General features: G+C 37.5%; 1 protein-coding gene across 1 annotated transcript in view; it reads left to right on the forward strand.

Moving 5' to 3' along the window:
• The window catches only part of LOC121168143 (obg-like ATPase 1), a 56961-nt gene that overhangs the window by 38068 nt on the left and 3356 nt on the right, over positions 1 to 15537 (forward strand). The window contains exons 4-6 of the mRNA XM_040997961.1: positions 12149 to 12289; positions 12974 to 13070; positions 15082 to 15204. Of these exons, the coding sequence (XP_040853895.1) occupies positions 12149 to 12289; positions 12974 to 13070; positions 15082 to 15204 (361 nt within the window). The remainder of the gene's footprint in view (positions 1 to 12148; positions 12290 to 12973; positions 13071 to 15081; positions 15205 to 15537) is intronic.

The following is a 15537-nucleotide window of genomic DNA, read 5'->3' on the forward strand; positions in this document are numbered from 1 at the left end:
ACAGTGCCTGCTCTACTATAGTTGTTGTAATCTTTACCAGTTTGATGGACAATATTATTTTTATGTTATTGTGTTTAGTTAACACTGAAAAGGTTTGTCACATTTAATGACTTTTAGACTAATTATTGAAAGATAAAAACTTCTATCTCAATGTGAACAAAATTGAAAATAGACTTGTCAGTTGCAGAGTTTGATTTCCCAAGGGGCTGATGTTGTGGTACAATGGGTTTAGCTGAAGCCACCTATAATGCTAGCAGCAGGGCTCAGCACTGCTTCAAGTCCCAGCTGTTCTACTTTCCATCCAGCTCCTGCTTAGCACCTAAGAAAGTGACAGAAATGGGCCCCTGCCACGCACTTAGGAGACCTGATTGGAGTTCCTGGCTCCTAGATCTAACCTGGCTTATCCCAACCATTGCACATGACTTCTCTCACTCAATACATACGTTGATCCATCTTTTCCTGGGAATTTCTTTGCTTTCTTACTAGCCACACAAAATCCCAGCTCTCTTTGTGAACTTCCTTATTCATACTGAATAGGTATGCAATTGAAAACACCATTAGATGAAGTTCTCAACAATTTCTGGTTTTAATGAAGCCAAATTCTAATTATATTAAAACTGTGGGTAAGAGATCAGGGCAACCCCTATTAATGCCTGGGGCACTGCACCCTGCCCCTCTTGCAATTGCCAGTTTGTTTTCTCTTTCCTCCCCTCCCCCTCACCTACACTGCTTTTTCAGGGATGCATCCCCAACATCCAGCGTAAAGGCCATTAGTACGAGGGGTTGCTTAGTACATATTTTTGCCTTCACTAGGTTTGACTTCTTTCCTTTCCTCCCTATCTACAACAATCATTCAGACAAGCATCCTCAGACATGGAGACCTGATTTTTAAAAGAAACTGCCATTCTTTACTTACAACCCATCTCACAGTATTTGTTAATTCCACAGTAACTGTTGAGAATGAAAAAGATCCACTCACTGACAGGCAGCAGCCAAAACTGGAGCGAACATTTGAAGACCTTTATTCAAGGCACTTTAATCCTAATTATCAACCTATTAGAGCAGGGTTTTTTTTTTTAAGATTTATTTTATTTTTATTGGAAAGGTGGATATACAGAGAGGAGGAGAGACAGAGAGGAAGATCTTCCGTCCGATGATTCACTCCCCAAGTGAGCGCAACGGTCGATGCTATGCCGATCTGAAGCCAGGAGCCTCTTCCGGGTCTCCCACTCGGGTGCAGGGTCCCAAAGCCTTGGGCCGTCCTCGACTGCTTTCCCAGGCCACAAGCGGGGAGCTGGATGGGAAGAGGGGCTGCCGGGATTAGAACCAGTGCCCATATGGGATCCCGGGCGTGCAAGGCGAGGACCTTAACCACTTGCGCCACCGTGCCAGGCCCAGAGTAGGTATTTTTTTGATATAGCTGATTAAACAGAAGCTTGAGGAGGTTAAATGGCTTTCCTAAAGTCAGACTGCTAGGACACAAAGAAGCTATAATTTGAATTGATGCTTGTACTACTCCAAAACCTGTTTTTTTCTGTTGGCCCTACACTATCTCCACAAGATCAGACATTACAGGATAATAACGTAAGAAACACTGCTGATTTTTACTTTTAGATTATTTCTCAGATTAGTTTTGGGATTTGGTAGCGTTTTATTTAGCTGTAATTCACATAAATGAATTTCTCCCTTTTAAAGGGCACAGGTGGTAGGCTTTTAATGTATACACAGTACTATATTACCATCACCACAAACTCCAGGACTTTTTCACTACCCAGAAAGAAGCCCAGACATGCTATCCTCATTGCCCCCTCTAACTAGGCCCTAGAAATCACCGAACTACTTTCTGCCTCTCTGGATTTGCCTGTTGAGGTTGTTTCAAATAAAATGCATGATATAGTATGCAACATTTTTGTGCTTCTTTGACTTGGTATAGTGTGCGTGTGTGTGTGTGTGTGTGTGTGTGTGTTTTAAAAAGATTTTGTAAACTACAATAGAATGTTATTCCCTGTTTAAATGCTGAGTCTAGCAAAAGACAGAAGATTCATTAAGTTAAAAAGCAGCTTTTATAGAAAGTGAGGGAGTGACATAGAGAGAGGTTCTTCCATGTGTTGGTTCACTCCCCAAGTAGCCATGATGTCCAGAGCTGAGCTGAACTAAAGCTGAAAGTCAGAAACCTCTTCGAGGTCTCCCACACAGGCACAGGGTCCCAAAGACTTGGACCATCCTTCATTGTTTCCTAAGCCCATATACAAGGAGCTAGGTGAGAAATCAAGCAGCTGGGATTCAAACCCTTGTCTATATGATGCCAGTGGCACAGGATACAGGATTAATACACTGCACTACTGGCCATATTTTAAATTTCCTTTTTTGCCTCATCTTCTTTAGAATAAGTTTCAGCTTAATTTATTCTTATTCACTGATTCACCCGAAGTTTCTTGAGTATCTGCTTATGATAGGCACCATTATGGATGGTGCTAGAGATAATACAGAGAGCAAGGTATTCAACAGTTCCTTGCTATAGAACCTGGACAAATGGCGCCACCAATACTGATGGAAACAATAGATGTAAAGTACATAATACAGTAAGTGCTATGGGGGAAAAAGTCAAGGTAGAGAAATAGAAAGTGACAGAAAATGGAAAGTTAGAGTCCATTTTGTGGAAAGATGCCAAAAAATAGCTTTTAGACAGAGGTCTGAATGAAGTGCCTGAAGATTTTAGTACTTGTAGTTGTTCAATTTCTGGCATAGGCCATAAAATGATAGCATTTTCCATCTAAAAAGGATCATTCAATAAGTGAACTTTAGAGTCCTTAAAAACACCAAAACCTACTTACGCAGACGACCAACATAACAATTTAGTGGGTCATGAAAATGTTGTAGCAGTGAATATAGCTGCCACTTGGGATGTTGTGTCCCACATCAGAAAGCTTGGTTTGGGTCTGGCCCACTCTTCCTCTCTCCTTGTGTCTCTGTATATGTTTGTCACTCTATCTTTGAAGTAAATATTTTTATTTTAAACTAAACCACTCTGAAACATAAGAATGGAAGGTCTAGAACCTCACTGTCTCCACATTGCGCTCCCACCCTTTCTCTATCACCTTAGGAAATCCAGTAGATTTAGAACAAGTTGAAAAACAAAACTACATATGTTCACAGAGGAGTAGAGTAAAGCTAACAGGTGTTAAGTAACCAACTATAATCATCCAGCTATGTACAGGTTGAACAGCTCTTATCTGAAGTGCTCATGACCAGAAGAGTTTTGTCTTTTGGTGTTTTTCAGATTTTGGAATGTTTGGATAGTTTTTATAAGTTGGTGATCCTTAATTTGAAAACCCACAGTGTTTGAAAATCTGACACAGGTGTCATGATCTGTGCTCAAAAATTCTGCGGTCAGTATACTTAAAAGTTTCAACTTTCATTGTGTTTTTAGATTTCAGGTTTTCCAATGGAGAGTTACTCAGTCATAATAGGTAAACCTGTTTTCACTCAAATAACCTATTCAGGTAATGTTGATCCTCCAATGTATGCCAAGAGGATATAATTCATAACAAAGATACTTGACCTCAGATGTTCCTGCTGTTATGGAAGATAATAAGCAGTTTATAGTGTCCAGTGGAATGTGATCATAGAGCTTACCAATATGGAAACTCAGGGAAAACTCTAGAGAAGTCTTTGTTTTAAAGAACAGATTGGAGTTAGACTAACTAATTAAGCGGAGCTACAGTCAGGTAGAAGAATTCCCAAAATGTTACAATTATCAATATTGGGATGCTTTCAACTACATATACCAAAGACAATTCCTACATGTAATAGTACCCAGGTAATCTATTCAATGGATTTGTCAATTCAGTGTCCTGTGCTAACAAGAATAAAAAGTTTCTGAGCCCAGCACGGTAGCCTAGCAGCTAAAGTCCTCACCTTGAACGCGCCGGCATCCCATATGGGCGCTGGTTCTAATCCCGGCCGTGCCACTTCCCATCCAGCTCCCTGCCTGTGACCTGGGAAAGCAGTCGAGGACGGCCCAAAGCCTTGGGACCCTGCACCCACCTGGGAGACCTGGAAGAAGCTCCTGGCTCCTGGCTTCGGATCGGCATAGCTCTGGCCATTGTGGCCATTTGGGGAGTGAATCAACTGATGGAAGATCTGTCTTTCTCCCTCTTTGTATATCTGATTTTCTAATAAAAACATAAAAAAATAAATGTAAAAAAAAAGTTTCTGAGGTGAGTGTTGTGGTCCGGTGAGGTTAATCTCGCATTTGAGACAATGACATTCCATAACCGAGTACCTAATTCAGATCCTGCTCCTCCGTGCTTTCGGTTTATCTTCCTGCTAATGCACTTGGGAACTCAGCAAATGATGGCTAAGTACTTAGGTTCCTGCCACCCACATAGGAGACCTGGGTTTCATTCTGTATTCCTAGCTTTGCCCTGTTCTAGGCCTGGCAGCTATCTCTTTCCCCCTCTTTCTCTCATTCTTTTGTCTCTGCGTGTTACTCTTAAAAAAAAGAAAAAGATTTTCCTAGCTCTCCCATTTTCTTTTGTAAAAAGAAAAATTTGAGAAGACAAAAAGAGACAGAATGTTCCCATGTGCTGGTTCACTCTGCAACAGCCAGTGCTGAGCCAGACTGAAGCCTAGGAGCGAGGGATGTGAAGACCAAGAGTATGAGTGGGCTCATTTAAGTAACAGAGCCCATCTACTTGAGCTGTCACTACTTCCTTCCAGGGACCGCATTAGCAGGAACCTGGAACCCGAGTACTTCAGAGTGGGACTTCAGCATCTTAGCCATTGGACCTAAACACTCCTCCGTTACTGTTCTCCTCATCTGAGAATGGGCGCCAGAGTGCCTGGGGGGGGGCCGGTAATCACCATTCACAGTAGTGTCTCACAGAGGTTCTCCTCTCAAGAGCCACAAGCACGTTTTGAAACCTTTTCCTAAAACACCAAGCAGGCTTCCTACACCCCCTCACTGTCTCCATGAAACCAGACCTGGTTCACATGCTCACCTTAAAACTGTGTGCCAACTAGAAGATGGAGCACTCTGATTGAGTCACACTGAGTAGAACTTACTCTGATGTTTTCTTTCCATTTGGTCATTTGCTGCAAAGAACTTAAAAACAAAAATGGAACCCTTTTGTTAAGCATAGACACTGTTTCCATGCAGTGATTACGTGATCATTGCGTGTAAACAAATGTACGTATTAACTGTTTTTTCAAAGTGTACAGAGGGCTAGATAAAGTCACAGTGAAACCAGTGTTGGGATAAGTGCTTTTAAGGTTTCTTACTTGTCATAATACCTATTACTTCATTTTTTTTATTACCGTCTATTTACCAGTAGTCAAGAAACTTGTCTGTTGTCGAAAGAACGACAAAACTTAATTTTCATTGGCTGCATGAAGAATGCCCATTTCTCTATTGAGTTCATTTCCTTATGCGTGCATGGGCATGCGTACTCACACACGGGCTTATTAGAGTGACTACAAACGTTACTTTTCCGACAGTGGTTCTGTGAGGTCCTCACAGGGAACAATTTGTAAAAATATTCATTTCACTTGATATGAATTTAGACTTCACAAAGTGCTTTCTGCTGGAACGACTTCCTATTTATTTACAGACTCCAGGGGGCAGGGATTTGCCACAGCGTCTGGGTCACCGCCTACCTAGGTCTCTTGTACTGTGTTGGAGTTCCTGATTCTGCCTTCTTGCTGGTATGCATTGTGGGAGCAGCAGGTGACAGTTTGGATGACTGGGTGCCTGCCGTTCATGTAGGAAGCCTGGTTTGTGTTCTGAGCTTCTGGCCTAGCCTGGATTTCACAGGCATTTGGGGATTGAACCAGGAAACTGAAGATAGATCTTTCTGTTCCTTTTTCAAATTAAATGTACATAAAATATAACGTCAACTGCAAAGCTAGATTACTGCAAATGTTTCTTGCAATGTTGAGTTTTATTAGAATAAGGTGATTGTGTCTTATAAAGTAAAAAAAAAAACCCTTTTGATCTTGCTTATTCAATCTAAATTAGGTTGATTATTTTTACAGTGATCTGAAACTTCAACATTATGGAGGATTCAAAACAAATATTTTTTTTCTTGAGAGAGTAGAAAATACTCTCTGGTGTTTCAAAAGGGTCTGTGGAAAAGTGATTACATTGGATCAGGTTGTGGTATAGAGATCCGGACTGATCCATGAGGGCTTTATGAAAAGGGTGGTACAGACAAATGTGCTCCATGTGTCTCTCTGATGGGTGATCCTTCTTCCCCACACAGTGTGTGATACGCAGCCTCTGCCTTCATCAGACTCCAAACCAATGGGGATGCCTGAGTTTGGACTGTGAGCCAAAACAAACCCTTTCTTTATGAGTTGTTCCTGCCACTCAATTGGTGTGGTGATGAAATGGTCACTTAATACAGTTACAGACATCACACTTTCTGGTTTTGTGCTGTTTTTTCTAAAGTCTTTTTTTTTTTTTCTTGTCCCGTGCTTCTGAAAGTTTAACAAGTTTATATACTTCCTGGGGGTCTTGCTAAGGTGCAGACTCTGGTTTAGAGTAGAACCTTAGACTGCATTTCTAACAAGCATGCATGTCATATGGTCACACTCTGACTATTAGAGTTGTCATCTTCATTCCGTGCAACTCCCTGAAGTCAGACCACAACTGTAAAGTTTGAAGTCTCTTAGGTTTGTCACAGATGGGATCTTGCAGAAGAGAGATTCAACTTATGCATTACTCAGACTATTCAATTTAGACTAGAATGGGAAGTATATTTTTGTTTTTAACTACTAACTTTCTAGTTAGTAATGTTCATAAATATCTGTTCAGAAAATATCTACAAGAAATAACATGAAATCAGATTTTAGCAATTTTTCGCAAAGGATTTTATTTATTGTCATTTCAGAATCATTTAAATTTTACCCCAAAAATTGTAAGGTAGTAATAGGAAGAGTTCCTGTATACCCCTTGCCCTATCTCCATTTCCGTGTTATATTCATGTTTTTATCATACCAAATTGTCTAGTGCTAGTTTTTTTTTTTTACTTTGAAAGCATATTATTTATGACATATTTCGGATTTATGTTTGTTGGATTAATTTTGGTGTGGGTTTCAGTATCATTTGTAAAACATCAGATTAATTTTTAAATACAAGTCATCTTTTAAGACATCCTTATTTCTTTAAATCTTACTTTTTATTTTTAGAACACTGTGAACTATGTTCATTTCCATCCTTGGTATTTAGAACATGGAAAAGAGGGCTGTGATACCTTGAAGTATTACATTTGTAAACGATTGTAAATTCACATAGATATTCCAGAGTGAAATACTGCAGATTTGAGAGAGCTCTAGTATTTAGTAGAGATTCATAACTGTTAGTGTAACTTGGCTTTAGTGCTGGATTGACTCATCTTTAAAGAATTCTCAAGAAATATAATCAGAATTTAAGTGGCTGGTGTAGTTGAAAGGCTCAAAGTACCTGAGATGTAAAAATTAAGTCAAGAAAGTTCTTATTAAAAGTATGCTAGAACATACATTTTATGTGATTTTTGCGCAAAATATGAAGTGGCACTATTGGAACTGTACTTTTGCTTTGCAAAGCCAACCATTGTTTTGTGAAACCTCTCAGTTTCAATATATACGTGAAAATAATATATCTGTATCACATAGTTGGAGTCGAAGTATAAAATCTATTACAGTGAGTGATGGTCAGAAAATTTTTCAAAAATACTGCAGAATACTATACAGGGAGGATTTAATTTTGATATAGAGAGCTTCCAATTAAGAAAGTGGACTGAGCCAATATAGAAAGCTCACTTCATGTGCCTAAGATACAGAAACACCAGATAATATAGCCAGGTATGGGTGGCATTGATGGTGGTGTGGTAGTTGTTGAACACACAGCAGGACTTAAAGGCAAAAAAGGTTTTCTGTAGGTGCCAATAATAAGGAAATGCAGTGATGGTACCAGTGCAGTTGACAGCACAATGGGCTATACTCATTCAAAAAGCTTAGAAGATGATTTGCTACTTGGAAAATACTCCTGTATTAGTCTATCTTTGTACTGCTGCTTAAAAAAAGAAAACAATACAGATAATACGTAAAGGAAAAGACTTTTCAGCTCACAGTTTCAGAAGCTGAAGCTTCAAGATTAGGCAACTTACCTAGGCCACTCTGGCCACATCACAACATAGAAGGTGGCTTCCTGTGAAAGGTGTGAATAGCTTATGAGACCAGCATGAGTCCCTTTTGAGGATATTGCCCCATAACCTCAATCACTTATACTCAGCTCCACCCATAATACGATCGTACTGGGAACCAAGTCACCATTATGTGAGCCCTTGGGGAATAAGCCACTACTAAACCATAGCCACCCGACTCCTTCCAGATAGGGAAATAACTTGGTCTCAGGAAATTTAGCGCAAGAAACTAAGCCGTAGATAGCTCTATCCCTGGGGATCACTGGATTCCCTTGGAACCTAACTACTACTACTGCCACTGCCACAAAGACTGGCCATTTTCACATACACACACGCGCAAGTGAACCAACTGTCTCTAGAGGTTCATTAGCAGGTGACAAATGGGAGCATGGGGGGGTGGTGATATTCAAGAAACCAAAAGTAAAAATCTGAAAACAACTTTTATGTTTATGTTGAACTAGACAACTCATTAAAAAAGATTGAAAATTATTCCCCAAAATTAGGTAGCTTTGAAAAACAAATAAAATTTTAATAGCAAAATTAAAATCTAGGAAATCAATGTAAGCTAACCCTATTAAATTTTGGAATCTGGACTTTAAACATCGGATAAGAACATCAGAATAAAGATTAGAGGCATAGCCCAGTTCAGTGGCTCGCTTCATTGGCTAAATCCTCACTTTGCAAGCACCGGAGTCCCAAATGGGTGCCAGTGCACTCTATTTCCCATGTAGCTTCCTGCCTGTTGCTTGGGAAGGCAGTCAAGGATGGCCCACAGCCTTGGGACCCTATAGCCACCTTGGGAGACCCAGAAGAAGCTCCTGGCTCCTGGCTTTGGATCGGCTCAGCTCTGGCCATTGGGTGGCCACGTAGGGATTAAAGCTGCAGGTCAAACATCTGTCTTTCTTTCCTTCTCTGTCTAAATCTGGTCTGCCATTCCAATAAAATTAATCTCTTTTTTAAAAAGGGCTAGAAATAAATTTGAGACATTCTTTTTTAGCAATTTAATAATAAAGAACTCAATCTACAACGAAGACAAAAAATTATAACTGAGCAGTTTTTCTCAGAAGAGTGATCAGTGTTTTATTGGTTGTCCTGCTTTGATGCTTTACTTTGGCATCATTACCAGGTAGTAAACTGCAGTAAATAGAAGCTTTTCTTCACCTTAATTACTCCTAACTTTAAGAGAAACAAATGTGGCTTGGTCTCCTTGTTTTGGTCACTACCAATTAGATGGTATACATTTACACATTTGCTGATCATGCCGATATTATTCAGTCACTTTGGCAGAATATGCTTGGGATTGTTCTCCAGTAGTTGTACTGAACTTTAATTTCCCATCTCCCATATATGCCAGTGGCACACATTTTTTAAATGACAAGCTAGAGTTTGGGGTATGGTTTATAGTAAGAGAATAGACTTTTTACAAAAGGTAAGTAGTCCCTATGGGGTTCAAACTTGTGATCTTTTCCTCATTAGCACATTTTTTTGTAATGAGCAGGCCTAATAGTTCGTAATCTTGAAATTGAGGCATATTTTTAATTACTCAGGAGTAAGACTTATTTCAAAGTCTATAATTAAAAATCATGTTAGGACATTTCTTACTTTTGTTTGATAGTAAAAGTCACAAAAGACAGGCAAAGAACATAACTCACTTTTCATCTTCCCTGTGTTTTCTATGACAGTGAAAGTCACAAAAGTGAAGCTTGCAGGCAAAGAGCCTAACTCACTTTACGGAAAGTGCTACGGCACCTTTTTCTTTTACCGAGGCTATAGCAGGTCTGATGTCAGTCACTTTAGAGACCTTTAGACCTCAGTGCTCATTTACTGCTAAAATGTACCAGCTCTGCTTCTGCATTATGAAGATCATCTGTCAACACTTTGAGATATTCTCCTTTGTTATTAAGCTTGTGATGCTCTACACTGTCAGGTTTTTTGCCAATTATAGTTAAGGTACAATGGTGTATTCACAGATCAAAGTCTCACATTGGCGGTAGAGGAATGATTTGTAAGTCTTTATTCATCTGAATTGTACAATAGAACACCTGAGGAATGCAAATAATCCCTCTGAAGACCCTGCAGGAAAGGCTGTTAAAATCACAGGGTAGAACTGTTGTTATTCTGAATTGATATTTTAGCCAAAGTAATTATTTCCTAGCTGTTTTAATGTAGTTCTAGTCTTATCAGTTGTGTTGAACATATTTGTAAGATATGTGTATGACATTTTCATATTATCCTTTTTCCTGTTTTTTTTTTTTTTACTTTGATTGAATCTGTGTTTGGTATGTGATCTGCTTTTTCCAAATTGCATATTTGATTCTAACTTGTGAAAGTATATTACTAAACCATTGATGTGATAATATTTTAATATAGAGTTTTGTTTGAATAGTCTGAAATCTATAAAGTAACTTAGACTCGGGATTTTTTTAAGCAGAAGTGCTAATTTAAATTTTCTTTATTTTTGATATGTCCATAATTTTAGATAAGAAAATGGCTGGTTAGAATCACATCTTAAGCTCTACGTTCTTTATTCTACAATAAATTTAGGAATTGGTTCAATTTATAGAGTGAACATAACAGGGAAATGCTATTATGAAAATCAAAAACCACTAAGAACACATTGGAGAGTACCTACTGTTTTGTAACAAACATGTACAAAATGTTGTGTGAGTTTTTCATTATCCTAAATACTGCTCAGTGGGCTATATTCTTAATTTTCTAATAAATCTGATTTGCTGTCATCTTTTAGTTGAGTATTGATGGACTTGTGACTCTATTCTCGCTTCTTTTCCCCTGAAATAGCATTTACATTGATGATTTAAGGAATTCCTGCCACAATATTTTGCTGTAATCACTTGCAGCATTGATATAAATATAGCAGGCTAGTAGAATTATTTAAGGCTATCGCATACATTAAAATTTGTGATATAAATTTCAATGAAGTCTGTAGTCAGTCTTATACTAAATTTAATTCTAGAATCCTCTGACTATATGCTATGATTGGGAATGAAAATTAATAACTAATTGTTTCCTGCTTACACACATTCTTTTTGTTACAAGTTTACAGTATAACATGTACTATTCTAATCTCTAGTTTTTCAAATAAAGAAGCTAAGCATTGGTAACCTGCCTGTGCAGGAAAAACTAGGAAGTAGAATTGGAACCTATTCATAAATATGCCACACTGATTTGACTTACATTCCACTTACCTCTTTGCCAAAATACTCCATGCTTTGAAGGGGGGAAAAGAGATTCAGTAATGTCTTTTCACGCTACAAAATCAGTTACCTAACTGATTTGGCTTTCCACATGCTTTGTGATGAAAGGGAATTTGTTTCCTTTAAAAGTTCTATCTTTCATCATGCTGCAGAAGTGATGTACGTGTGAACTGTGCACGTGCTTGACCATGTCTGTAAATCTATATTCCTGTATGTTTGCTTTGGTTGGCACAATTCTTTCTCAAAATCATGGACGCCTATAAATTCGCTTATTCCAAGAAGGAACTAAACCTGGAATATAGATACCTCAGCTGAACAAATCACATTTATTTATCAAGCACTTTTCCAGATTAGCTAATATCTTTAAGCTGACTCCTATGCAAACAGAACTTAATGTTTTCTGTGTTTTATATTGACTTCATAAAAAAAGAAAAATGTGTGAGGCTATCAAGGATACAAGAGTTAATGCTGAATAGATTTATTCTAACTAAAAAGTTTAAAAATATTTGTGTAATAGTTCCTATGTATAATGTGCTAAAGTAAAACTAGATTACAGTAAAATATTATGGCGTGTACCTGAAGCAATTGCAGCCTGTTAATGTCTTGACCTTGGAAAGCTATACACAAAAAGATGGCATCATAAAACCGTGCAATTCTTATGAATATGTATGTGCTACTTGATAATAATGAATGTGGTACAGTCATGCATGCACTACAAGATAATGTTGTGCCCTTTTTTGTCTACAGGTTGATAAAAATTAAAGAGTGGGTGGACAAGTATGACCCAGGTGCCTTGGTCATTCCTTTTAGTGGGGCCTTGGAACTCAAGTTGCAAGAATTGAGTGCTGAGGAGAGACAGAAGTATCTGGAAGCGAACATGACACAAAGGTTAATTAGCATTCATTTTCCCTACACTTTATTATCAACTATTTCCTTGCAGTAATTTAATTGCTTGCGCTGATAGAATAATAAATGACAGAGTAATTACCATTATAAAGAGGGAATCTTCTCCTTTCTTTACCATGAGACAGAGTGAAAAGATTTATTTTAAATTAAGTTTTTAACTGTCATCTGTCATCTCTGTACAGTGTTTTAATTATAACATAGGTATTAGTTATGTATATTTTTGCAGAGGGATGATCGCCAAAACTCTTTCGTCATGTTGGGTGGGGGAGGGTAAAGGCTGAATCAGTTGCCATAATTTTTTCTGAGTAACAGTAATATATTGTTTAAATATTGAATTTCAGTCAAATAATTTTGCTTTCATGCCCCACATCCTAGGTATAATTAATACTGAATGAAAATAGCCATAGGGTGGGTAGAGCTAATTTTTCTTTCTTACATAGTAAACAATTTAGAACATGGCTATCTTCAGGCTAAAAATACAATTAAAACCGGTTTTAGAAGAGATCTTGCTTTCTGACCTCTTCACATTTTCAATGAAAGATGAATGATAATTTACTCATATTTTTAACATGCCCTGCGTGAAATGAATATTCTTAGTTCTAAATCAATCTTCAGCAACAGTCAGCTTATGTAAGTATTGAGAGAATTTGTTTCATTTTATTTCAGTGCTTTGCCAAAGATCATTAAGGCTGGGTTTGCAGCACTCCAGCTAGAATACTTCTTCACTGCAGGCCCAGATGAAGTGCGTGCATGGACCATCAGGGTAAGATTCATACTTATTCATCAGCTATATCCAGTTCCACACTATTGAATTCAGATTGATATCACTGACTTTGAAGTTTGTCATGGTGGCGGTTAGCTAGTCATTACAGATGAGGTTTTTGTCCAGGATAACTTTAATTATTTGTGAGCTGCTGAACAGTGAAAGTGGAGCGGCATTGATTGAGGCAGGTAACAATTGATTCTGCCTATTACATAGTCTGAATTTCTTCATCCTGTAGAATCTGTCTACCCTCCTCCTGTGGTCAGAGATAAGACGCACCAGTATTGTGCTTGCTTAATCTGTGTGACTGGGTTTGTCTGCAGTGAAATTGATGTTGCTTTTCATTTTGTATTCACCTAAGTTTGTTTGGGTTGCGGGTGGTTCTTTCCTCCTTTGCTTGCTCGGATTACATTTTCAGCAATAAAAGCAATATGACATCATTATGCTCTTCATAGATACACAGCTGAAGTCCGTGTGTAATAATTCATGCCCTTTTTATTTGAGTCCATGAAAATAATATTTATTTTTAATGTTATATGTTCAGTCTTCTTTTAAACTGTGGTGTCTTTTAAATATTGATGTATATTAAATACAACCAGAGAAAGTGACTAATTTATTCCCAGAGGACAATAGAAACTGAACTGTAATGGTTTGCTTCTCAATGCAAATATATTATAGCACACTAGTTACTCTTGGAAAATATTTTGAAATATATTTAGTCTTAAATAGTGTGTTGCAGAATGTGAAAATAATACCAGAACTTCTAGACTCCATGTCTTGTTCAATCTTTTGTTATGCTTTTTAGAAATATGCTGCATGAGAAATTTTAATGCTGCTTTATTTCTGTTTTCAGTGACTACTGTAATTTATTGGTGCATTTATTGTGATTTAGTATGGATAGAAACATGGAGGCAATTCAGCATAATGTTAAATGCCTGTTTGAATGTGAGATTCACTCTTTATAAGACAAAATGTTTTTAATTGACTTCTAACCAAAGTCCTTTTATATAGACTTTACAAATTAATGTTAAAGCAGCCCAAGGTGCTAATAGGCAAACCTACAGTGTTTCTTTTTACTATATGTTTTAAAGATGTATTTTAAAGCCGTAAAGCCCCAAACTTAAATAAAAGAAACAAGAAAGGATGCTTTGGGCTTGAAAATGTGAAAGCTGGTTTATCTTAAGACTGATTGTAAGTATCTGTGATTTAATGTGCTAAGATATTTAGTCAGGTAAGCATCAGTGAGTAGCCATATTAACCCAATACATCTTTTATTGTAAAAACTGTGCTTTATAGTGTCAGACTTCTTATCACTTTAGCATGCTTTATTAAGCAGCCTTCAGGTCACCATTATTCCTCAGATTCCCTTGTATGGTTCTGTGTGTCTAGAATGTATGTGCTTGTAATTTAACACATGGGGTAATTATAGGACATTTCTCTTCCTGTGTCCACTGGAATTTGTTTCATGATGCTAGAGGCAGAGTATATGATGCAAAATGTTCATAAATTTTATTAAAATTTCAAAATTAATGGCTAAACAAAGAATATAAGATTTGTTGAAAATGCCTTTTTAATATCCTCTCATATATTGATTTTGATATGTTCTTTAGATGAGCTAAAATTTTGTGGACTTTTTATCTTTTTAAAACCTTTGATGATTCAGCTTGAAAGTTACTTAAAAATCTTTATTTCTTTTTCCGCTATAAAGAATAGAAAATCGAAATGAGGCCTACACCAAAAATGAGACCACTGCGTCTAAATCAATAACACCGTGAATGACTGTTAGGAAAAACAAAGCCTTGCTGCTTTAATACCCGCGGGTCTGTCCGTGCTGCCTCTGCTGCACGGAGTGCCCAGTGCTGCAGATGTGCTAATGGCACACCTGACACCTCCGCTGGCAGTCAGCGAAGTTAGAGTTGAACTCAACTACAGATCAGAGAAAAGAAACTATGCTTACTACCATCAGTCATCCTCCTTGCAATTAGTTTTTCTCTGGTCTTTCTTTTCAAAGAAAGGGACGAAGGCTCCTCAGGCTGCAGGCAAGATCCACACGGATTTTGAAAAGGGATTCATTATGGCTGAAGTAATGAAGTATGAAGATTTTAAAGAAGAGGGTTCTGAAAATGCAGTCAAGGTAAGAAATTATTTTTTGCACTCATGTTTTACAATTCATGCCCTGGAGTGAAGATATTCATGATCAAAATGAATTATAGTTGCCTTTTAAACCTTTCATCCAAAACAAAATATTATTATCATGGTTTGATGTTACTGTCAGCTGGTTAAGGACCTATAGATGTCTGCATGCTTTTAGCTAATTATTTAAATAGGTAAATGATGAGGTTTTTTGTTTTTTTTCTATAACTGAACATAAAGTAGTTTGAAATATTTGTAAATAATTTCAAAGAACTTCTTCATTGATGGCCAGTGAAAAATTGTACCTATTACATCTGAACACCTGAAATAGAAA

This window comes from Ochotona curzoniae, unplaced genomic scaffold, assembly GCF_017591425.1.
Source record: "Ochotona curzoniae isolate NIBS_2020 unplaced genomic scaffold, NIBS_Ocur_1.0 patch62, whole genome shotgun sequence".
In the NCBI taxonomy this organism is placed as follows: domain Eukaryota; kingdom Metazoa; phylum Chordata; class Mammalia; order Lagomorpha; family Ochotonidae; genus Ochotona; species Ochotona curzoniae.